This window comes from Mesoplodon mirus, assembly GCF_964341445.2.
Source record: "Mesoplodon mirus genome assembly, chromosome: 3".
Taxonomy (NCBI): Eukaryota; Metazoa; Chordata; class Mammalia; order Artiodactyla; family Ziphiidae; genus Mesoplodon; species Mesoplodon mirus.
The window spans coordinates 15,587,018-15,612,042 of NC_138978.1; the positions used below are offsets into that span (position 1 = coordinate 15,587,018).

At 40.9% G+C, this 25,025-nt stretch overlaps 1 protein-coding gene across 1 annotated transcript in view; it reads right to left on the bottom strand.

Moving 5' to 3' along the window:
- Window positions 1–25,025, bottom strand: part of FBXO42 (F-box protein 42) — a 92,007-nt gene that overhangs the window by 7,538 nt on the left and 59,444 nt on the right. Inside the window, exons 5-7 of the mRNA XM_082613282.1 lie at window positions 2,467–2,620; window positions 1,540–1,650; window positions 101–197 (exon numbers count right to left, since the gene is read on the bottom strand). Of these exons, the coding sequence (XP_082469408.1) occupies window positions 101–197; window positions 1,540–1,650; window positions 2,467–2,620 (362 nt within the window). The remainder of the gene's footprint in view (window positions 1–100; window positions 198–1,539; window positions 1,651–2,466; window positions 2,621–25,025) is intronic.

Genomic DNA, 25,025 nt, shown 5'->3' on the forward strand with positions numbered 1-25,025 from the left:
TTCTGTATGTTGGCATCTTACCTGACTCCCTCCTCCCTCTCCTGTCCTAACTGAAAGATGCTACAGTGTTTGCTGAATAGTTATTTTAATTTCTGAGCACCTGAGATTGGCCACCTCGAGGATGAGGACTAGGGCCGGAGATGTTCGGCTTGGACCACGCCCACTGCTCGAGGTCAAGGACCCAGACATCATTGCTCCTATAAGACAAGGACAAAAGAATGAAGCAGTTGGGAGCTCTCAGGGCCCACAAGAACTGATATAAATGAAGTTACATTCATAAGGATGCCCCGCAAAGTGCCATGCTCACAGTCAGCGCTCAACTATATTTTTCTTCCCCTCCTTTCCCTGGAAAGGAGACCTTCAAACCTTTGCTCTTTCCATTGACCCATAAGGCCTCAGTTGAGTCATGTCTGTAGCCAAACAATAATACCCAAAGCTAGAGTTAATTAATTGGTGATAGCAGGAAATAGATACTAGTCATGATACAGTCCTTCAAAGGCAAAACCCACAAGGAAGAGAAAAAAATTATTCAAAAGGCAGCTCTACCATTGTCCAGGAGATAAAGATTTATTGACTTTGGCTACAAAAGGTAATTTCACCATGGCTCATGAAAGCTGCACTTTTATCAAGGACAAATTGGCATCTCCAACCCTCAAGGGACCAGTATGGCAAGGATAGACCCCTAAATGGCAGTCTCTATTTTATGGTCCCCTCTCTATGGTCACTTATTCACACACAGAAACACAGGAGTAAGAGCTCCAATACCTTAAGCCTTAAACCCTCTCATCTGGAGGGCAGAGCTCACATTGTCTCCTCCATACTGTTTTAAAATAAGATGGAAAGTACCCTAAGGGGGAATAGGGTTGGATCTGGAATGGTTTTACTGCTGACAGCTCATCAACTTCCACTTCAAAGCACAGAGGAAACAACCACTACTGCTCCTAATGCCAAAGCAGATACATAGTGATTCAGACAGACTGCTCCGGGTCTGGCCTGAGCTGGCCAGTCGTGGCCAGAGGTGGAGGACAGTGGGCAGGGAGAACCACCTCACAGAGGATGTCAGGCCTGACACGGTTTTCTTGCTCCTACCCATTCCCTCAATCCATCCTATTTGGAGAGTGAACCGTTTCCACCTGTCCTGTCAATCTACCTCTCTCCTTCTCTAAAGCCCCAAGGGTCACGAGCTGGGCCATAAAGGAGAAGAAGGAAAAGTACTCTGCTTCTTAGAGGGCGGCCTTCTGTAGGCACAGGTAGAAACAGAGAAGGTGGAGGCCCCATCAGAACTTATCCCACTGAACTGAACCACATATCAAACAAAACAGAGATTCTACATAGCCCTGATTCTATGGAGCAAGTTTTTCAACATATTGGTCTATGACTAGAATAAAAAAATGGAACACTAGGGGGTGAGATAATTATTGGATTAATTAGAACCATGCTCAGGAATACTGACCCTGACTAGTTTACTTTTCTGACCCAGTTTACTTTTCCAGGAGTATTTACGTTCAGGTTGATAGCGAGCAAACCAAATAGACTTACATTTGCCGGGATCCTAGGGAGCCACCAAAGACGATCATTTTATCGTCTATCACACAAGAAGAATGCCCAGCCATGGGAGGTGGGCCATGGGTTGTCACAATGCAGTTCCACCTAATATAAAAAGACAGGAGGAAGCCAAGAAGTCAGCCCCTCTGCTTCTGATCCTACATGTTTAAGGTGGAAAACAGTTAAGCAGGCATCCATTTAAAATGACAATCCTATCACCTTCAGTAGAGAAACTGTTAGGATAATAAATGGAGGATGTCACAAGGTATTTATGCCTTTTCTACGAATCTGCTAACGTTATATACACTTTCAACTTCTCAATGTGTATGGCTTGGAGGTAGAGTGATGAGAAAACAATGACAAGGGATTCCATTATGGTTCCTTAGCTGCTACGGCCTAGTTTGCTGAAGGAACACCACCTGCTATTTCTTCCTAGAGGCCTGATCTGATCAGTAGCGGCTGCCAAGAGCCCTGTACGAAGTAGTCCATTACAAGGAACAGAGGTTACTGTCATTTAAAAAAGACAAGTTTGTAAAACAACTGGGAGTCAGTCTTGGGGACAAAGCATGGAGTAAAGAATCATCTGGATCCATAGCACTCCTGGGGAATCAGTAACCAAAGCCGAAGAGCTCTCTATTCTTCAACTGTCTCATTCATTTTTCTTGGAAGAGGAATAAATGTCTTCTACATTTTCTCTTCGGAATAAGCGTTCTTAACTTCAAGTTTTAAGGGGGTCCTATAAACCCTCTGAAACCGTAGGCAAAATCTGTGCATGTGTAAACATTTTGTTTTTCTGGGAAAAGAGTCCAAAGCTTTCGTCAAATTCTCAAAGAGATTCCTGGACACACAAAAAAAGATAAGGAATCCAAACATTTTAGACCTTCTACTCCAGATTGAAAGGACCTTATCTTTGTGGCTTACCAGTTTTTAGAGGGTGAGTAAGTATGTATTTCGTCAAAGAACCTCTCTGGTTGGTGTAGGGGGTAAGGGCTTGGCCGTGTCCAACCACCAAACAGCACCAGCAGGTCCTTGTATACAACCAGAGTCGCGCCAGCTTTGGGGGAAGGATAGGACCCTGGGAGAAGTCAATAACAGCATGGTTAGGGTTCAGGGCCTCACAAAAAGCCATAAGTAGGCTGTCTATAGATCACCTTTTCCTGGAAGACTGGCAAAACAGGAACCAATTCTACAAAGCATAAGGGAGAGGAGGAGACAAAACTGGGTTTGCAGGTCTGAGAGAAAATCATCACCAATTTATACGTCTTTTATAACTGAAGTAAGGAAACCTGAATTAGAGGAAAGTTACTTAGTCTCTCTCAGGCTTAGTTTGTTCACCTGAAATTAGGGATGAGAGTATATATCTCATAAGGTTGCTCTGAGTATTAAACAGTATATTCAAAGCACCTAGCACAGTGCCGGGCACATAGCAGGTACTCAATAAATGTTGACTCTCCTGTCCGTCCCTTCAATAAGCTTAACAGAGATCACAAAGGAAAGCATGTAAAGGATCCGGGGAGGAGTATATATAGAGGCTAGATACAACTTAAAAATAACTGCTGCTAACAAACATAGGTTAAAAAAAAAAAAAAAAAAAAGGAGGCAGAATGCAGTTCTCATTTGTCCTATAAATCAAATGTTAACATAGTGACCTTTGGGCCCCTAGCTATGGGCCTCACTAGCACAATGGAAGCAGACTTTCAAGGCTTTATATGAAAGCATTCCAATGAAACTGCAGCCAAGAGTGGCTACTAAGGCCCTCCAGGCTGGACCTCCGAGCTATGATGACCAAATTTCAAAACAATAGAAATTTGGCTTATGCTGGAAAACTTTACGGCTAACAAATGTCCCACAGGAGCATCATTTTTCAGAGCTTCTTGTCTTCGAAACAATAGCTATTTCTCCCAATCCCTTACTCTACCTGCCACCTTTAGTTTGCTCAAGACCAAAGTAATTTGTCTCATCCAGTATTTACTAATACTGGAATATTAAAAAGAATTTTTGTTGTTGTTAAAGCTATAGGATCTATTTTTCAAAGGAAATCTTAAGCAGAAAGAATCCCAGCAGTATATTAACATGATAGCTGTTGAGGTGCTCCAATTTCAGTGGATAACTTGGCCTCCCCCTTCAGCAAGGGGTATGGGAACACCGTTTGAAAAGCTCTGCTCAGACTGCTTTAATGGTGTCGATTACACAGTCCTGAGGTTGAGAAGGTGGAGAAGAGGACAGTCTTCCCTGGGATGCAACTTAAGAGTAACAACATGAGGGAAGTCCCTGGAAGTTTAGTGGTTAGGACTCTGTGCTCTCATTGCTGAGGGCCTGGGTTTAACTCCTGGTCAGGGAACTAAGATCCCACAAGCCTCGTGGTGTGCTTAAAAAAAAAAAAAAGAGTAACAACATGATTTACTAGGAAGGTACCAGCACTCAGAATGTGGAGTGAGCATCAGATATTTTGAATACTTTTCTAATAGAACACACATCAATCCAGAGCAGGATCTGACCACAGAAACAAGTCTTCTCTAGGAATGGTTCTTCCTGAGACACTAGGTGAAGTATTCCATGAGTCAGTTCTTGCTATCCTCATACCTCACAGGAATCACGACTAAGGGGGCTACTCATGATATGTTGTCTTTCATACAATCTCATGATTTCTGGTTAAGAACTTTTGCTCTCCTAGGAGGAAGCCTCCTAGCCCAACTAGAAAGCCTAACTGATACAACAGTCAAGTTAAAACGCTAGTGTTATCCCAAAATGATTTAATTTGTGAAATACCAAACAAAGCTTCAAGTTCTTGCCCCTACTTTGGAACTCCTAAGTACTGTGAAAAAGTTGGAAAAAGCTAATAAAATATGTAACAGACTTCAGCAGAGTAGTAGCTTAAAAACTTTCCAGACTAAAATTTGGATTTGAATTTGAGGTACTGGAGATCCCAGCTTTTAAATTGAGTGTATAAAGTGAAGAAGCAGAGAATTCCCTGGTGGTCCAGTGGTTAGGATTCCGTGCTTTCACTGCCGAGGGCCCAGGTTCTATCCCTGGTCGTTGAACTAAGATCCCGCAAGCTGTGAGGCGCACCCTCCCCCCACAGAAAAGTGAAGCAGCATACCAAGGTTCCCCCAATAAGCAAAACATGGAAACAAACAAAAGTGGGATTTTTAACTTAAAATGAGCAGTTTGTATCAAAAAAGTTTAAGTGCATATGCTTTGAATCAGAAATTCCATTTCTAGGGATTAATCTAACAAGATAGCTGGGCAAAGGAAAAAAGAAAAGAAACAAGGATGCTTATTTGCAGTGTTTAAATAGATCAAGGAATATCCATATAAAAGAGTGGTTGTGAAAATTAAATGACTTAAATCACATAATGCATTTAGGACAGTGCCTGGTATTGTTATTATCATTGCTAAAGCAAATTAATACGACGTTAATACCAGGTCAATTGGCCACAGACATCTGATAGTAGTGCTTTCTACATGGCACAAAGTTTATGAGAACAGAACTGAACTGGTGGACATATTTAACTACTACAATATGATTAGAGTATTCCTGGCAGAGTAACTATTTAGCTCAAGAAAGTACAATAGAAATGAAATTATAACCAATGCTACATGATATGAAAAGGAGGTCATCCCGAGTCCCAGAAAGGTAACTCAAATATACTGAATTATGATTTGGAAACAAAAACCAATGGTTAACATGATAAGACTAGTTAGGGTTTGCTCTTTCATGTGTACTATGTATTTCCTATAATATCTTTTGAAATAAATTACCAATACTTTATAAGGCAAGGCAAACCAATGTTTACCACTGCTGGGTGTAAAGAGATTACAAATGTAGTATAAGAATACATATCTCTTAAGGGGAAAAACTAGTCACAGAATCAAAAAGACTGTTTGTAAAACATAACAATATGTAAAATCAAACCCAAGTAAAGACCATACTTTAGACCTGCATGCCCAACACAGTCACCATTTAGCCACATGTGCTAGTGACTATTGAATTGGAAAGTACAGATACACAACATTTCCATCATTACAGAGACAGTACTACTTTAGACAAAGGATTTTAACTTTATAAATTCTATGCCTATGTTCACACGGTATGGGGAAGGTGGTAGGGATGGATGGGTGACCTGACCGACTTTTAAGAGAAATTACAATTACTGCTACTTAAAACTTACTGGGACTTCCCTGGTGGTGCGGTGGTTAAGAATTCTCCTGCCAATGCAGGGGACACGGGTTTGAGCCCTGGTCCAGAAAGCTGCCACATGCCGCAGAGCAACTAAGCCCGTGTGCCACAACTACTGAGCCCATGTGCCACAACTACTGAAGACCGCGTGCCACAACTACAGAAGCCTGTGCGCCTAGAGCCCATGCTCTGCAACAAGAGAAGCCACTGCAATGAGAAACCCGTGCACCACAATGAAGAGTAGGCCCCACTTGCTGCAACTAGAGAAAGCCTGTGTGCAGCAACAAAGACCCAAACGCAAACAAAAATAAAATTAATTAATAAAAAATAAAGTTAAAAGACTTAAAAAAAAACCTATTACTACTGCTACTAATGATAATGACTAATATTTACCGAGCATTTATTATATGCTAAGCACATTTCTAAGTACTCTGCATGTATTAAGTAATTTCATCCTTCCAAAACTCTAGTTTTACCTCCATTTTATGTTGTTGGGTTTTTTTTGGCCATACCACACAACATGTGGGATCTTAGTTCCCAGACCAGGGATCAAACCCGTGCCCACTGCAGTGCAAGTGTGGAGTCTTAACCACTGGACCACCAGAGAAGTTCCTTTATTTCCATTTTACAGATGAGAATACCGAGGCATAGCTTATACTCATTCTCTAGATTGTTCTTCATGCACACAGATACATTCCTTCTGAGTAGTTACCACAAACAAGTCAGGCACCTCAAAAGGTCTGAGTGTTTCAAAGCTGAAAAAGTTCTTTCCTAAATCTTTTTTTAAACGTTCCTTTGTATTAAAAATTTTTAATTGAAATATAGTTGATTTACAACCTAAATCTTTTTTAAAATTTAATTTTATTTAATTTTATTTATTTAAATTTATTTATTTTGCGGTATGCGGGCCTCTCACTGTTGTGGCCTCTGCCGTTGCGGAGCACAGGCTCCGGACACGCAGGCTCAGCGGCCACGGCTCACGGGCCCAGCCGCTCCGTGGCATGTGGGATCTGCCCGGACCGGGGAACAAACCCGCGTCCCGTGCATTGGCAGGCGGACTCTCAACCACTGAGCCACCAGGGAAGCCCTACAACTTAAATCTTAATTAATTAAAGCCACAGACCTAGAACAGACAGAGAGATAAGTAAATTGAACAGAAGGCTATTCTTAGGATCTCTTTTTCTCCACAAGGCTCTGGGTCACACTCTACCTCTAATATAGACAAGACCCTTTATTTGTTCTCCAGGCTCTCCAAAGAAAGGTAAACTGGGACCAGTGACAATGATAAATCAATCCTTAAGGATTATCTTAAATAAGGGCTTTCTGAAATGACTTCTCAAATATCTTGACCTTTAAGAAAGCCAAAAAATTTCCCTCTACTTCTTAACCAAAGAAGTAGGAGAATCCCTTCATCCAAAATTTCCAAGGTCTGTTTTATGTCACATATGGAAGCTTTAATTTTAGCATCATACTATCTTGACAGCTATATAGAGTCATACTGAAAAGTTAAATTGTGCTTCTCCATCTCAATTTATAAGGAAAGTGGGGAAAAAATTACCCTACAAGAACAAATGAAGCAGGGGGGAGGGAGGGCACAGAATTCAACATACAACCTCTGTACAGTTGGTTCAGCAACAAGAGGTCAAAGATACTGGTGTGTCAAATTTTCTGTGACCAATCATGCATGTAATGCTTACATTATTTGTTGCAAATTCGATACTTTAAAATTCTTGTTACTTGAAGAAATCAATATTATAAAGCCTTTGCCAAGAGCCCCTAATTTTATCATTTTTAAAATTTACATATTTCCTATTTTGAATTTGTTTAAAGCAAAGGGTCTTCAATTCCCCTCCCAATTATCTTAACGCAAGGTCCACAAATGAAATGAATTAAATTTATGGTGAGATCAGAGACTGCAGAGGTCAATGAATTTTGGCAATTTCTATATCTTAAAAGAATAAACAGTCTATTTATCCGAGTTCTGGAAAGCAAACAATATCTTTACCAGAATTCTTAGAAAAACAAGAAAACTCATTTTCAAATTACATACCTTTATTTGCTGTTTTAAAGTTCCAAGAAAAGCAAGCTATGTAAAGAGTAGCATTTACAAACTTTATTAAAAAACAAACAAACAAACAAAATGACCATACATTATTGGGCAAGGAAAGTAACTTTTATATGGACTATCCCTAGATAAAATATCAGGTCCTAAACTTTGAAGAACTGCACCTATGTGCAAGCAATTCATTCCATACAGTAGCTAGAATGAAATCACATGGTTGTTTAACACACCCACCTATGACGTTAGAGAGGGAATGAGTCACTGGAAATCTTGTACAGTACAGGGCAGTCTGACAACAAGACCTTCCACAGTTAAAAGGCCCATCATCATCATGGTGACATACGATGAAATAAACACCCTTCCTTCAAGAAAACTTATAAATGGAGGTTTTCTACTCATTAGGACCTTTCTCGGCCTGCCTTCAAAATATGAGGTCACTGGGGCTCTAGACAGTCTAAATATCATTGTATCACAGAAGTGGAGTTAGAAAGGGTGTCACTCCCAAGTCGGTTCTCATCAAGCACCACAGGACCAAATATGCCCGTGTCAGACTTGGACAGACATGTTACTTAAGCTCGTTCCTCCCAGAGCTGATGGTTATCCTCACCGGCTTCTTTCCCCAAACACCAAAGGCCTCTGATCACACAGGAGATATGATCAATGGAGCAAGTTTCAAAACAAGGCACAAGCCAAAAAGGCATCTGTGGGAAACTGGATAATCAGATAGGCACCCTATACACAGAACTAACATTCCCTAAAATCACTAACTGGCTCACATGTTTCCCAAGACTCCTATGAAATCAGAAGAAATTTTCACATACGAAAGACAGTGGTAGAATTACAAGGCATTCTCGTTTACTTTTGCAAAGACGATGGTAAAACAGTGAAGCGATGCCAAATTCTGGTTTGGTTTCTATGCCACTTTCCCACAACTGTGGTGGCTACTCACGTAGACCCTAGTACTAGAAGAGAAGCGCGATTGTTTGACACAAGATAAAACAAGCACCCATTCTAATTGAGGGTGCCTGTATTTTATGCATGACTAAAAAGCTACTTTTACTTCTCCATACTGTGAGCATTATTTATTAATATTATTGGTTTACTATTCAGATGTTATAGTTACCATTCCCCTCGAGCTGTAGTTCTCAAACTTCAGTTGTATCAGAAGTAGCTGAAGGACTTGTTACAACACAGATTGCTGGTACGCATTTCTGAGTTTCCTATTTAGTAGGTATGGGGTAGGGTCCATGAAGTTGCATTTCTAACAAGTTCCCAGGTGATGCTGATGTTTGGGGACTAGACTTTGAGAACCATGTTGCAGACTTAAATAATCCTTGGGTGAACCTGTTAGAAAATGCTCAAAGATGACATTAAAAGGGTATGTGGTCAGCCTTTTGACTTTTTCCCCAGTTTATATGATTTTCCTTAACACTGAATCTATCCAGACTTCTTCTGTACATACACTCTGTTTATGACTATATGAACATGGGTCCAAAGTGGGTTTTCCCTGCCAAGTGCTTTGATTAAAGGGGTGCTGAAAGGAACTACTTTAACATTTTCAATACACAAATATTTCCTTGGTCATCCTCATCTACATGTTACTGAACCTACACTCTGCAAAATAAATAAGTGGAAAAAAAATGTTCCACCTACTGCTTTCAGACAAGTCACTTTAAGACTTATTTACAGCAACATAAGTGACTTGCTAATAGTTCTCCATGACTCTGAAAATAGAAAGATCTAATACTAGGAATTAGGTACTTACAAGAGGTAAAGTTTGAAAACAAGAAAACTATGAGCATGAACAATTTTACCAAGGGAGACTCACTGGCATGCCAATTAATCCAGAAGAAAAGTACTGGACAAAACAATCTCCACTTCGCTCATGGAGTTATAGAATGCTTTGGTGTGTGATTTGCTTTTTTAAAAAGGGGGTCTAAATTGCTTCCTAACTGGAAGTCAAAAACTTTTCCCTGGATGCTTTCAAATAATTACTATTTTGTAGTAATGATGCCAAAGGGGACGTTAAAGAATGAAAAATGGGACTGAGGTTTCAGGTCATACTCTCCATCTCATATTAACAACTCTTCACTCGCACTCACTTTCTCAGGGTAGGTCCAATGAAAGGCATTCACTCGTAGCTCCAAATGAGGTACATTCGTCCATCCCACACAAAACTGGCCTTGAGGGCAAAATAAGACCAGATAGGCCAGATTAACCAACAACCCTACCTCACAGTTTCTCTTCTGTGGGTACTCTTCTGTGGTAGTGAGGAGCCTGAGTTGGTGTGGGGGGTGGGGGAGGGCGTAGGGGAAGATGAGTTTTGCTGATAGGACCCAAGCTGGGTCTTGGGAAGTGGACCAAGCCCTTGGTGTGACAGAACTGTCATTATGGTAGTGTGTGAAGTGACTGACCTTGATAGCAAGAGTCAGAGGTCAAGAGAAGAATAATTTGGAGAGGTATTTCCCAGACACCACATTAGCATCTGCAATCAGAAAACCTACAGGGCACAAGAAGATAGGCTGGCACTTATAACTTAGGACGGAAGAGACCCTTTAAAGAAAAACTACTGGAGTTATAATTTAACTGCTTACATCTCTAAACTGGTTTGACTTTATAGGTAATACTTTGTAATCAGAACAAGAAAAGCATGTTTCATGGTTTTATGACTTGAGGAAGGGGGAGACAAAAGGAAAACTGAGAAGAACACAATTCATGAGTATAAAGTCTGTCTTGGGCACTGTAAACACCTTGAAGACTAGTAACTATTCAGAATGGTCTCCAAAGTATGCAGCCAGGACCACAGAGGTTCTATCTGGAACAGATACCAGTTTCTCTTCAGCTAATGAAAATGTTTCCAATTTAACTTCAATGTGGCCAATAATAATTATGTTGAGTATCCTCAATTATTTACAGGCCAGGGAAGATACAAAACTATAATGCCTATTTTAAAGAACAAAGGTAGGAGATAAATATAAAGTTACTCTTTGGCAAAGTCACTCCAGAACCCCTAAACTCCTGCTTTCTAAGACTTGATTCTAGCCAACGGGGCTCTTTAATTCTAAAATAGGGACTTAAGTTAGTCACCAAGGACATGGTACTGGATGCAAAAGAACTAAGTTCTTCTAGACATGGCTTTCTCCAGGACCAGCACATTCCTTCCCATGCTGGGCTAAAGACCCTCCTAGGGGAGGGAGGGGTGAACGGAGAGGGACATCCTTTATCTAACCTCAATCTGAGCATTCAGTACAGTGCTGAAATTATCCATTTAGAATCTCCCGATAAGATTATATTATTATATTATCCTAGAGAACAGGAACTATTTCTCATGAAAATGTTTGCAGAACTGAACCCATCCAAGGAAGCCGAATGGTTATGGATCCCTTGTGGGCTGGGATGAGACCTGGCTCCAGTTCATCACAACCTACCCTGGAGGTATCAATGTGCCTTTCAGCAGGGGAAAGGCCAAACACTTCTTTAGGTGTTCCCCTCACACTCCAATTTTTTTTTCCTTTTCCTATTTTTTTCCTCAGTTGCAACATGGTCAGAAAGTTACTGATTGATATCAAAACAACTCACTAATATTAGAGGAAGCTTGCCTGGATCTCAGGCTTCAGGGCACACATTTTCATTACTACAATTATACCCATATCTTTAAAAACATCACTCCCTGGGTCATTTACAGAACATCCAAAACAAGAGGAACTTTTGTAATAGGCATGAGAAACTTTTAGATCCTGTATAACTATATAGGCCATAGGCATGAACAAAAAGAAATTCCCTGTTGGCAGTTTTCACTTCTAAACAAACCCACATGAAAGACCACCTGATAAATAAGGCAGCACTTATCAGTTAAAAACTAACAACATGAAAACCAGTAACAGTTCCTTGTTACCATGTTAAGTAGTCTTTTGATTCAATTTCTGGGGAAGGAGATGAGGTCCAGAGTCTGAGTCTAATCTGGTAATTTGTTAATTGCAGTTCTCAGGGTTGGGGGGGCAGGTGCCCTTTTAAGTGGTTCTGTTTAGAAGTGAAAACAATGTTGCGAGTCATAAAGTTTCTGGCCTGGTAACAAAACAGGAAAATCCTAGTCAGGCACGAGAGAGCTAAACTGAAATATGGTAGAACCTTATTTATTCTCTTCCTTAGAGGACTAAAGTTTACCCAGATTTGTGCTATGCAAATTTCCCCACTCTTCTCTCCACCAGGAGAGAATGTGTACCCACCTTAGAAAAGCATGTATTCTGGAAAAATCCCAGGATCTGAACTTTATAAACAAACAGAAAAGGATTCCTTCCTTTCCTAGGGGAACCCACTGGCTCTGCACTCATTCCCATCTCCCAAGACCACCAGAGATCCAGGCTGTTCCAGGATTGCATAGGGCTAGAGGAGACATGGAGAAATCACCAACTCATAAAGAGGATTAACCAGGAACGGGTCCATGAAGCAGGAAGGAGCTAACTCAACAAAGAATTAAAAGTAGTCACTTAAGTAACACCCTATGCCTTCCTCATAGCGATTAGCACTACGGTATCTGGGCCCTGGATGCCTTCCTACTACGAAAACAAAAAAATGGAGATGGAGATTCAAATATGTCAGAGTTGTTTTAAGCAAAATCACATAATCTTTAAACAACTAGTCTTGGGCTTCCCTGGTGGCGCAGCAGTTAAGAATCCGCCTGCCAGTGCAGGGGACACGGGTTCCCGTCCTGGTCCGGGAAGATCCCACATGCCACGGAGCAACTAAGCCCACGTGCCGCAACTTGCGAGCCTGCGCTCTAGAGCCCGTGAGCCTCAACTACTGAAGCCCGCATGCCTAGAGCCTGTGCTCCACAACAAGAGAAGCCACCGAGATGAGAAGCCCGTGAACCACAACGAAGATCCAACTCAGCCAAAAATAAATAAATTTAAAAACAAAACAAAACAACTAGTCTTAAAAATAACTTGTAACAGGGAATTCTGTGGTAGTCCAGTGGTTAGGACTTGGCGCTTTCACTGCCAGGGCCGGGGTTCAATCCCTGGTTGGGGAACTAAGATCCCGCAAGCCAAATGGCAGGGCCAAGAAAAAAAAAAGGCAACAAATTGTGAACAGAATCCTATTTCATTAGTTTACTACTTTTCTCCTCATAAGTCATATTTCTTTTAAAAACCTACCCATCCATATAAGTCCTGGCTCTATATACATTTTATAACTTATTTAAACACCTCCATCTACTTTCTTGCACCACCAGTTATTTTCTTCTTAGTTCTTTGTATTTTCTTCATATTGATTTGTTTATTGTCTTATAGATCTTGCTGCTTGTTCACATCTATATCTGCAGGACTTACAACAGCACTGGGCATAAATACTCAATAAATAAAGGCATGAAAATGAACAAAGGAATGAATGCACTTTTCAAGCTTTGGGAACTCGAGGATAACTTATGACCACTCTCTACACTCCTTAGCTAGGACTTCAGTATACATATAAAGGTGTATTGTATATAATCTGAACAAAAGTTATGAAATGTAGGTATTACCATGTCTACCTTATAGGTGAGGCAAATGAAATGTTAAACAACCTGTCTAAGGTCATCCAGTTACTAAGCAACCTTAGCCTGAAGAGATCAGATGCAAACCTGTGTTTGCTCGGCACAAAAACCATGCTCTTAATGGTACTACCACCAACTAGCCTTCCTCCCATCACTTGAGGTCATGAGGCCCTAATAATGAGTGTACCTTTAATTACTAGCTGAGTGGTCTTTTCTCTTCAAACCTCTAAAATACTTAGTTATATCACTATATCCTCCTACTTAGAGCAAGACTAAGTGAGGAGAGAACTCTCTGGGTACTTAGTGTGTCTAGAATATTCTTTTATTTATTTATTTTTGGCTGCGTTGGGTCTTTGTTGCTGCACGCGGGCTTTCTCTAGTTGAGGCGGGCGGGGGCTACTCTTCATTATGGTGCACGGGCTTCTCATTGTGGTGGCTTCTCTTGTTGCAGAGCACGGGCTCTAGGTGCGTGGGCTTCAGTGGTTGTGGTGCACAGGCTCAGTAGTTGTGGCTTGTGAGCTCTAGAGCTCAGGCTCAGTAGTTGTGGCGCTCAGGCTTAGTTGCTCCGTGGCATGTGGAATTCTCCTGGACCAGGGCTCGAACCCTTGTCCCCTGCATTGGCAAGCGGGTTCTTAACCACTGTGCCACCAGGGAAGCCCCCTAGAATATTCTTTAAAGTTGACAAGTAGGTCTTAAGTAAGAAATGAGTGCATATGTCCACAAACAAATTTATGTAAGAATGTTGACTGCAGCTATATTCAAAGTGGAAATAACCCAAGTATCCATCAACAGGAGCATGGGTTCAAAAAAAAGTGGTATATTCATGTTACGGAATACTGACAGCAATGAAAAGGAATAAACCACTGACAGATGCAACCGCATGGATGAATCTGAAAAAAAAAACCAAGATGAATCTCAAAAAAATCTCTTGCAAGTCAGAATAGTGGTTACCTCTGTGGGGAGTGGTACTGACAGGAAAGGGGCACAAGGGAGCTTTCTGAAGTGATAGCAGTATTTTGTATCTTGATCTAGGTGATCATCACATGGCTGTATACATATGTTAAAAAGTCTTTGAGTTACACACTTAAGATTTGTTCATTTTCCTATATGTAAACTGTCTTAATAAATGTATTGTTAAGAAAGAAAAAATGGCTAATACCAAAGCTAATGTTAAAGCATGTTACACTGTTGTCACATGGCATCACCCACTACTTTCACCAGTAAACAGAAATACCAGCAATCCATTGTCAGAATTAAAATTCATTATGTGAGGTCTTTAAGAACACATTCCTCATTTAATATCTAACCACTCTATAACTCATATATACATATAAATCAAATAGCAACAAACATTTTAAGACTGGGCAATGGGATTTCAGAAAGTTTACTAAAATGGGAAGAGAAAGCAAGAAAGGAACACAGTGTAAAAGCCAACAAACCACATATAAAATCCATAGCCCATAATCACTTTCAAGAGAACTATGGAAAAGAGAAAATAATCAGGGGTACTACTTGTTTGATAAGTAGAGTCAATTAAAGTATAGCTCAAGAGTTCATCTCCCAAAGAAGAGATGAGAGGTAGCTTCTGAGCTTTGAAAGGATAAAGTAGTTTCCCAGAATTCAGGCTGATATTTTTAAGTTAATAAATGACCAAACACAACTCTCACCCACCTGGGAAGAGCACCCTGTAGATTCTGTACAAAATCGCCTCAAGGTTAAGAGAGTTGGAAAACTTGAGAAAGTGGCCTGATCCTGGACTGTAAACAGCCAAACAATGTGCACTGGGCACGAGTTGGTACACTGTACTGCTGAGTGTACTAGAAACCAACAGGGTCATTCATGGGGAAGGAGAAGTTAGAAACAACACAAGGACAATACCTTTTGTGTTCCCCCATACAGGACTAGCTTTCTAAAATTTCATTCAGGACACAACATTAATAAATCATACAAAATGAAGTGCTCTTGCCCGGGGTGGGGTGTGGGGTAGGGAATTATGTGGATACCTGACAATAAACAGAAACACTAGATGGTCTGAGAGTTTTACTGCACAAGGAATCCAAGAGCAACCAAAAATGGCTTGTCAAGATAGTAGGCAGACATGAACACATGTGTAGATATGAAAGCTCAGAATTCTAAAGAAAGTCACTGCTTATTCTCAATGACACTCTGAACTTCTATCTAAAATAAGAAAAAAAATTAGAAGGTTTTAAGAAAGGACAGAAAAGGCTCATGAGTTGGACCAAATGAATAAAGTTAAAGGATATAGAACTTCCAACATGGAAGAGATAAACTAAGGACAGATTTTAATACATTTTGGTAATCAATACAACTGGTAATCAAGAAAAGATCTGTAGGTAAGAACGAACTGGGACTTCTCCTTCACAAAGGAAATATTAAAACAATGAGATCAATGATTTGTTTTTATGACAGAAGAGAAGCTTGAAGGCATGCAACAGTGTCCTCTTGCTACACAGTCTAATATTTACCAGTTGATAAGCAACCATTTCTCCCCCTTCTCCATAGACAGGTATTCTCAGAACACATTTACATATAATGGTGATTTTTTTAACAAATGTATAAAGTGTTTAGATGCAAAACAATGCTAAAAAGCAGAATCTAAAGCCCATAAGTACACTAATACATTTTATCCTAAAAAATTCCACATCCAGCTATTTCAATGTCAGCATTGACATTTGGGACCTAAGGCAAGGGAAGGACTGGGTGATCTTCTCCAGAACAGATTTTTCCGTCAGCTGTTTTGGTTATACCTGGTGCCAGGTATCAGTCCCAGACTCCCTTCTTTCCAGGTGATATTACCACAGGCTCAGGAAAGGGCAGTAGAAAACCTAAGAGTAAGCTTTTCCACTAGACACAGAACAGAAAGCTTCATCAATGGATCCAAGAACCCTATGAGTATCATTTTTAAGGTATCATTTACACAGAAGAGAAACAGTGACACTCTGGGCAGTTACTTCTGGATAGTTCCAGCACTTTTCAGCTTCTGAGGATATTCTGGGCCTTCCTATAAACATCTGATATGACCAATACTCTTTCTTTTTCCTGCCCGACTCCAAAAGTAGACTTTCTGCAGGATTACTCAGTGATTTTGTAAGATGTGGTTTTTCTCTTGGGGAATTGTCCTAAGGAAAGAAAATTATTTCCAACAGAGCTTCTGACTCTGGATAGCTGGAAGGATCTTGATCGGGTTAAGTCATAATAAAAAGAGAGATTCTGTCTTCAGCATCCTCCTGCTTCCCACCAAAAAATTAAAAAAGGCAAATCATGTTGATATTTTAAAATTCTCTAAGCTGCGAAAAGGTTTCTTTGCTGACATACCCTCTGCTCATCATCCTTTCCTGACTCTGATGATAGACATAATGGCCAGAGAGCTTAGTTATTCCCCCTCAAACTGAATGTCAAGGACCAAGGGCAACTATAAATAAAGAAAAGAGAATCACAGGAAAATAAACAAACTTTAAAAAAGAATTTTAAAAGGAGGGAAAAAAAAGAATAATTATTATAGTGGAGAAATCTAATAAACACTATCTCGGCCAGGTGATAAGGGTGACATCAACAGTGATAAATCATGTTGACAGTATGTACCCTTGATGGGATGTGATGAAAAGGGCACTATACCACTATGGTCTTCTTCCCCCAAATCCATAACTCTAGTCTAACCATAAGAAAAACACCAGACAAACCACAACTGAATGATAGTCCACAAAATACCCCTAAAACTGTCAAGATCAACAAACAAGGAAGTCTGGGAAACTGTCATAGCCAAGAGGAACCTAAGGAGACATGAAGACTAAATGTAATGTGAACTGGATGAGATCTTGGAACAGAAAAGGAACATCAGAATAAAAAAATAAGGAAATGTGAATAAAGTATGGACTTCAGTTAATAATAATGTATCAATATTGGTTCATTAATTGTCATAAATGTACTATTATGATTAGATGTTAACAACATGGAAAACTGGTTGTGGGAACTCTGTTCTATTCTAAAATTTAAAAGTCCATTTAAAAAGTAAAATTGATAATGTGAAACTAGCAAACTATAGAATAAAATAAAACTACTCACAGCATGTCATAGTAGAAAAAAACACAGACTCTAGAGACAAAATCTTGCGTTTCAATCACTGCTCCGTCACTTATTGGCTGTGTGATCTTAGGTAAATTATTAGGTGATTCTCTGAGCTTCAGTTTCCTCACCTGCAAAATGGGGATAATAGTAGCGCCAACCTAGTTGGGTTGGTTTGAAAGTTAGGTAGTTATGTATGAAGAGTCTGGGGCAACCAACACCCAAAACCTTTCTCCATAATCATTTCCTCAGAAAGTAGGCTATTCCTAACTAGGGTAACAGGTAGCTAGTTCTACAAAGAAGCAGCTAAGAGAGCACAGAGCGGCCATTCTTAACAGTTAGGGAGTCCAGTTTGGCACACACCCACCTAATAGACTGTGACAACAAAGTGAGGTCACAGTTTGCACGGTAAGAAAGCAAGAAGATTTCGCAGTGATCCAGGGTTTCCAAATTTGGCTAGGTTTAAAATCAACTGGGACATTTTCTTTTTTAAAATGCAGATCTGCCACTCTATCCCCAATCCCTTGATAACAGGTGAGTGACTGTTATGAGGCTGAGGAATCTATATTTTTAGTAAGTTTCCCAGGTGATTTGCTGTGTAGTTTTAGGAACAGTGGTCTTATCTTTTCCTCTTTATACAGTGAAGGAAATCGAGGCCCAGAAAATGCAGACGTGATTAACTTCAAAAGCAAGTAGCTCAGAAGTAGCAAGGCCAAGATTAGAATAGGCATCTAGTACGTGTGTCTCGGACCTTGATATGTTTTTCTAATACAAAGGGCCTGAACAACAATCCATCACTTGGAACTCCACGCGTGACTAAAAGGGAAGAAACTAGAAAGGGGAAAAAAAAAATCCTTGGGAAAGAAGATTCTACAGGAAGGATGTGGTAGGAAAATCAACTGTGCTCCAGGACTAGAGTTGACAGGCTAAGCTTTAAATCTTTACCTAACATTTATAGGCTCTCCCAAAATTTATAGACTCTCATAACTATGGAGAATTTTAAAACTGAAATTTGCTCCCCTTTTGTAAATGGGTGTGAGCTAATGTTTAATACATTTTAAAAATCACAACAGTCCAATATTAAATGTAAAAATTTCTACTTGAAAATTTCTACCTTGATTTAAAGTAACCAAAAAAGGCTGTGACTTACATGACATATATTAAACAGACGCCAAAATTAGCTTCGGTTTGAATAAAGGGTATTTTAGAAAGAGTGGTTCAAACATTAGTCTTTTTTTTTTTTTTTTTTTGCGGTACGCGGGCCTCTCACTGCTGTGGCCTCTCCCGTTGCGGAGCACAGGCTCCAGACACGCAGGCTCAGCGGCCATGGCTCACGGGCCTAGCCGCTCCGCGGCATGTGGGATCTTCCCAGACCAGGGCACGAACCCGTGTCCCCTGCATCGGCAGGCGGACTCTCAACCACTGCGCCACCAGGGAAGCCCCAAACATTAGTCTTTTGAAGTACCTGTCCCAAGAACTGCTCATTTGCTTTGGGAATTGAACACAGGCTGAGTCAAACAAAACTAAGAGTGGGGCTTCCCTGGTGGCGCAGTAGTTGAGAGTCCGCCTGCCGATGCAGGGGACACGGGTTCGTGCCCCGGTCCGGGAAGATCCCACATGCCGCGGAGCGGCTGGGCCCGTGAGCCACGGCCGCTGAGCCTGCGCGTCCGGAGCCTGTGCTCCGCAACGGGAGAGGCCACAACAGTGAGAGGCCCGCATACCGCAAAAACAAACAAACAAACAAACAAACAAAAAAAAAAACTAAGAGTGAAGGTGTTACCTTAGTACAATACCAGAAGTCGAAACACTCAACTTCCTAGAACCGCCTGGCAAAGACTACAATGAATATAACTGTACATTCATAATCACCAGCCAAGATTTCCAAGGGCTTCTGTTCTGTTCCATTCTTAATTATTTTATCTGAGTGATGAAGCAATCAGTAGAGAACTTCCACCAGTTCCCACACCTACCCAACCACCAGCATCCGTAATCTGATATTCCTTCTTGTTCCTTTGGATGAAGGGTCAGTGTTCCTATCCACAGTCAAGCCCTCCACCTGTATAGTAGATTCTGCCTTTGTCACTATTTGAAGACACTGTCCTAGCAATTAGTTCTTCCTTTTTATCCAAATCAATTCCTCCCTCTAGAAGATCATTCCCATCAGCAAATAGACATGTTATATCTGCCACCTTAAAAAAAAAAAAAAACATGGCTTCCCTGGTGACACAGTGGTTGACAGTCCGCCTGCTGATGCAGGGGACATGGGTTCGCGCCCCGATCCGGGAAGATTCCACATGCCGCGGAGCGGGTGGGCCCGTGAGCCATGGCTGCTGAGCCTGTGCATCCGGAGCCTGTGCTCCGCAACAGGAGAGGCCACAACTCTCAATTCTACATTCATCTCTACTTAGCACCTCACTTCCCTGCTCTCCTTTATAGTAACACTCTTTTAAAAAAATTAATGTATTGCTCATACTTAACTATCTTCAACTCCTCTCTTCCCATTCTCTTAAAACCATTCCAAGTAGGCTTCATCCTTACCTCTCATTGAAAATACTCTTTATTAAATTCAAAGTCAGTTCTCAGTCATTATATGACTTGACCTCTTAGCTGAATATGACACGGCTGACTATTTCCTCCTCTTCTGGAAACACGTGCAAGTATGGTAGCTTCCAAGATGCCACATTCCCCTGGTTTTCTCATACCACCGCCCTCCCCCAACCTTGCTCTTTTTCTAGTATTTTGCCATTTCCCCCTCCTCCCTGATTTCCACATGGTGGAGTCTCCCAGACTTAGACTCTCTATCTTCACTTACTCCCTTGGTAATCTCATCCAGTCTCACGGCTTTAAATCCATCTACATGACTCCCATTTGGCTATCTACACAAAAATCTCTAGCCTGCATTTCTCCCCTGAACTCCAGACACACACCTTTTTCTACCTGGATGTCCTAATGTGCATTTCAAACTTAACATGCTTCAAACTGAATCTCTCATCTCTCCTGCACTTTGCCAACCCTGGCCACCCACAGTCTTACTCATCTCAGTGAACGGCAACTCTATTCCTTCAAGTGCCCAGGCTAAAAATCCTTACAGCCATCCTTGACTCCTCTCTTTCACACTCCATATCCAAACCATGGGCTCTATCCAATGCATCCAATTTTTATCTTTCTGCTAACACCCTAGTCCAAATCACCATAATTTCTTGCCTAGACTATTGCTACCATTTCTTAACTGATCTCCTCGCTTCTACACTTGCCATCTGACAATCTTCTCAGCAACCTAAATCATCAGCCACTTCACTCAAAGAATATGACAAAGTCCACGAAGTCCTTATAACAGCCAGAAAGCCTTATATGTAGGACACCCTCTCCTCCATTATTTGTCCAACCTCTCCTAGTACAGTCTCCTTTGTTCACTCTGTTCCAGCCACACAGGATTCTCATTACCCCTTGACTGTCCCAAGCACACTCTCACCTCTGAACCCTTGCACTGGTTTTTCTTTGGAATGTTCTTTCCTTAGATATCCTCATGGTTCACTTCTTGTACCCATCAAGTCTTTGTTCTGATGTCACCTTCTCCATGAGGTCTACCGTGATCCCCCTAGTTATAATCTCCCCTATTCCTCATCCCCTTTACTATGCTATAGTTTTGCTTCAATAGCATTAATCATCTTCTAATATATTATATTAGGTACCTGTCATTTTATTTCATTTTTAAAATCTATTTTTATTTTTATTTATTTTTGGCTGCATTGGGTCTTTGTTGCTGCATGCGGGCTTTCTCTCGTTTTGGCAAGCGGAGGCTACTCTTCTTTGTGGTGCGAGGGCTTCTCATTGCAGTGGCTTCTCTTATTGCGGAGCACGGGCTCTAGGCATGCGGGCTTCAGTAGCTGAGGCACACGGGCTCCAGTAGTTGTGGCACACGGGCTCTAAAGGGCAGGCTCAGTAGTTGTGGCACACGGGCTTAGTTGCTCTGCGGCATGTGGGATCCTCCTGGACCAGGGCACGAACCTGTGTCCTCTGTGTTGGCAGGTGGATTCTTAACCACTGCGCCACCAGGAAAGCCCTGTACTTGTCATTTTAAATATGTCTTCCCTCATTTGAATTTAATCTCCAGTAGGATTTTTTGTCTGTTTTATTCAGTCATGTATCCCCAGCATCTAAAACAATACCAGGCACAGAGTAGGCAATCCATAAATATTTGTTGAATGAACAAATGAAGGATGAGAGAATTAACTAAGCAAAAGGACTGTACTGTCATTTAAGGAAAGTCAAGTCCTCTATTTTAAATGCCAAACTCCCCATAACAGCTAATTATTTGATACCACCACTTAAATGTTTAAAGAGGTAAAAAAAAAAAAAAACCTCTTCCAAATGTTTCTTCTCCATTTCAGCAAATGGCCCCACTACCTACCTAAGTGAACAAACCTGAAACATAAGTTAGCCTTGATTGACCCTCTCACCCTCCCATATCCAATCCATCAAGAAGTCCCATCATTTTTAACACAAAAATTCAGCTCAAATTCATTCACTTCTCTTTATCTCCACTGTTAGGACTCTAGTCCAAGCCAACACAGTCTCTCACCTGTACTATTCTGATAGCCTCCTACCTGTTCTCTCTGCTTTATTTTCTTGCCTTCTTTAATCCATTTCCTAAATAGCAGCAAAAGTGTTCCTAAAAATGTAAACAGGATCATAATATTCCTTTGTTTAAAATCTCAAAATCTCACAGACTATGGTCTGTGAATGATTTGGCTTCCATCTACACCTCCAACTCCATCTGTGCCACTCTACCCCTTGCTCATTACGCTACATCCACAAAGCTCTGTTTTCAGTTCCTCCAATATGTCCTCTTCTTTGTATATGCCATTATCACTTCCTTCCACTCTGCATCTTTCATATCTCAGCAAAAAAAGGTCGTCTTCTGTTTAAAGTAGATCTCCCCCTCTTATTCTGTATCTAATTCCTCATTTCCTTCATAACTGTTTTTTTTTCTTCCCCATTACAGTATAAGCTCCATGAGGGTAGGGGTCACCTACCCTCATGTAAAAGGGAGGAGGCGGTAACTCACGTAACTCCGAAATGTCGGAGAAGTACTGTAGGTCTCTCTCAGCTGTAAGAGCTGTCATTCCAGCACTCATCACCACCACACTCCCTCCAGATGCTCCCTCCTTCTATCATTTCAAAAGGAATGCAAGACAAGGTTTCATTGGCAAATCACATTAATTCCAACTGCTATGGACTGAATTCTGTCCTCCCAAAATTCATATGTTGAAGTCCTAATCTCAGTGTGATGGCATATGGAGATGGGAGCTTTGGGAGATAATCAGGTTTAGATACTTTTATAAAAAGAGGAAGGGATATCAGAACTCACTCTTTGCCATGTAAGGACACAGCAAGCTCACTAGCTCTCTGAAAGCCATGAATAGAGCCTTCACCAGCACCCTGCTCTCAGACTCCTAGCCTCCAGAATTGTGAGAAATAAGTTTCTGTTGTTAAAGCCCCCCAGACTTTGTGTATTTTGTTATGGCAGCCTATGCTACAACACCAACCAAAATGAGATGCTCCAGTCTCATCTGTAATAAAACCAAATACACATGTAAAAAGATACCTGATACAGTAGCATTCTTTATCAAGATTCTGCTCTTAACCCAAACTGTTCCACTGTTTTTTGATGCTCTTTTCCAAAGAGCTACACTTTTGAAGACTGAGCACTGTTAAAACTATCACCCTAGGCTTCCCTGGTGGCGCAGTGGTTGAGAGTCCGCCTGCCGATGCAGGGGACACGGGTTCGTGCCCCAGTCTGGAAAGATCCCATATGCCGCGGAGTGGCTGGGCCCGTGAGCCATGGCCTCTGAGCCTGCGCGTCCGGAGCCTGTGCTCTGCAACGGGAGAGGCCACAACAGTGAGAGGCCCGCATACTGCGAAAAAACCCAAAAAACAAAAAACAAAAAAAAACTATCACCCTAGATACCCATCACTTGCAAATACTTAAATGCTAGAAGACGTCACATCTGGTACCAAAGGGTGGGGGTAGCACCCTCCCCTCAGCTACCATCTAACTTACCCACCACCATGCACTAAAATGGGTGAGTCAGGCACACCAAGACATCCCAACAACTGTGTTTTATTCAGAAAGACTCACTGATGTTTCAGTTAGGAAGTAATTTTGGTTGCGACTCATGACAGCGTATAGAAACATTTCCCCAGGCAATCTTCCCATGGGATTTCTGCCTAAATGAGAATCTCACAGGACTCTTTATTAAATTACTGTGGGTTGTTTTTTTTTTAAAGTAGACATGCAAGAAGCTCAGTTTCCACCCCTCTAAAACTAGGCTCTAATTGTAGATTAGAGGGAAGCAGAAACTAGATTCTTTGAGACGTTTTGTTAGAAAATTACTTTTAAACATTCAGGAGCTAATATATTTTATAAAATGGAACAGTCTAACATTGTTTTTTTTTTTAATGGCAATTTTTTTCTTTATTGAGAAACTTAAGACTTGGGTAACATTGTATTTTTAAAAAATTCAGATCCCGGGGACTTCCCTGGTGGTGCAGTGGTTAAGAATCCGTCTTTCAGTGCAGGGGACGCTGTTTCGATCCCTGGTCGGGGAACTAAGATCCCACGTGCCGCAGGCCTACTAAGCCCGTGCCGCAACTAGAGAGACCGTGCACTCTGGAGCCTGCGCACCACAACTAGAGAGAAGTCTGCACGCCACAACTATAGAGAAGCCTGTGCACCACAACGAAGATACTGCACCGCAATGAAAAGATCTCACGTGCTGCAACTAAGACCCGACCCAGCTAAAAATAATAATAATAATAATAATAATAATAATTAAAAAAAATCAGATCCGTTGTAGAATCTGAATTACAAAGTCAGTTATTTCTCTGATACTTCTACCTTGGGGATTTCAAGGCATTGCCTTTAAACTTAGTAGTTAATAACAACAACAAAACATCCCATGTCTATCTTATAGGGAGAAATAAGGAAAAATAAGCAAAGTAGATGCCAACAGGCTATGAAGGTCCAGAGCTCCATATCTACAAGAAAGAGCAACACCCATGCCAAATTATCAAAGGCATAAAGCTTGGTTACAAAACAGAGAAAGGCAGTATTTGTATTTTGTGACTGGAACATGAAAGCTACTCTGAAATGGGGCCTGGACAACAAGTACAAGGGCAGTTGGATGTTTAAGCCAAAAAGACCCTCTGCATTTCAGAATCTGTGATTCTAGATTTTAATCAATATTGCGTTAAGTACAATAAAGGACAAAGTGCTAGAAAAGGAAATGCTCCAAAGTACAAAATTCTGAAGGCTCTAAAATAATACTAATCTTCAAAAAATTTTAATGATTAACATCTCTTTATCTTTCCAATAATTTAAAAGAATTTCATCTGTATAAAACCCAGCCCCACTTCTGACTATCCACTGTCAGTATGCTCCTCCCTTCTATATATTTGCCTACTGCAGAGGAAAGAAACAGGAACTTACACTTTTGGGGAAGCAAAATGTAGCTTCTTCTCATGAAATGATTTTAAGCCCCTGGCCTAGACATTCACAGTAGTCATTACAGAAATAAACGAAACATAAATCAGCTTTCCCGACCCATTTAAAAACAGCATCT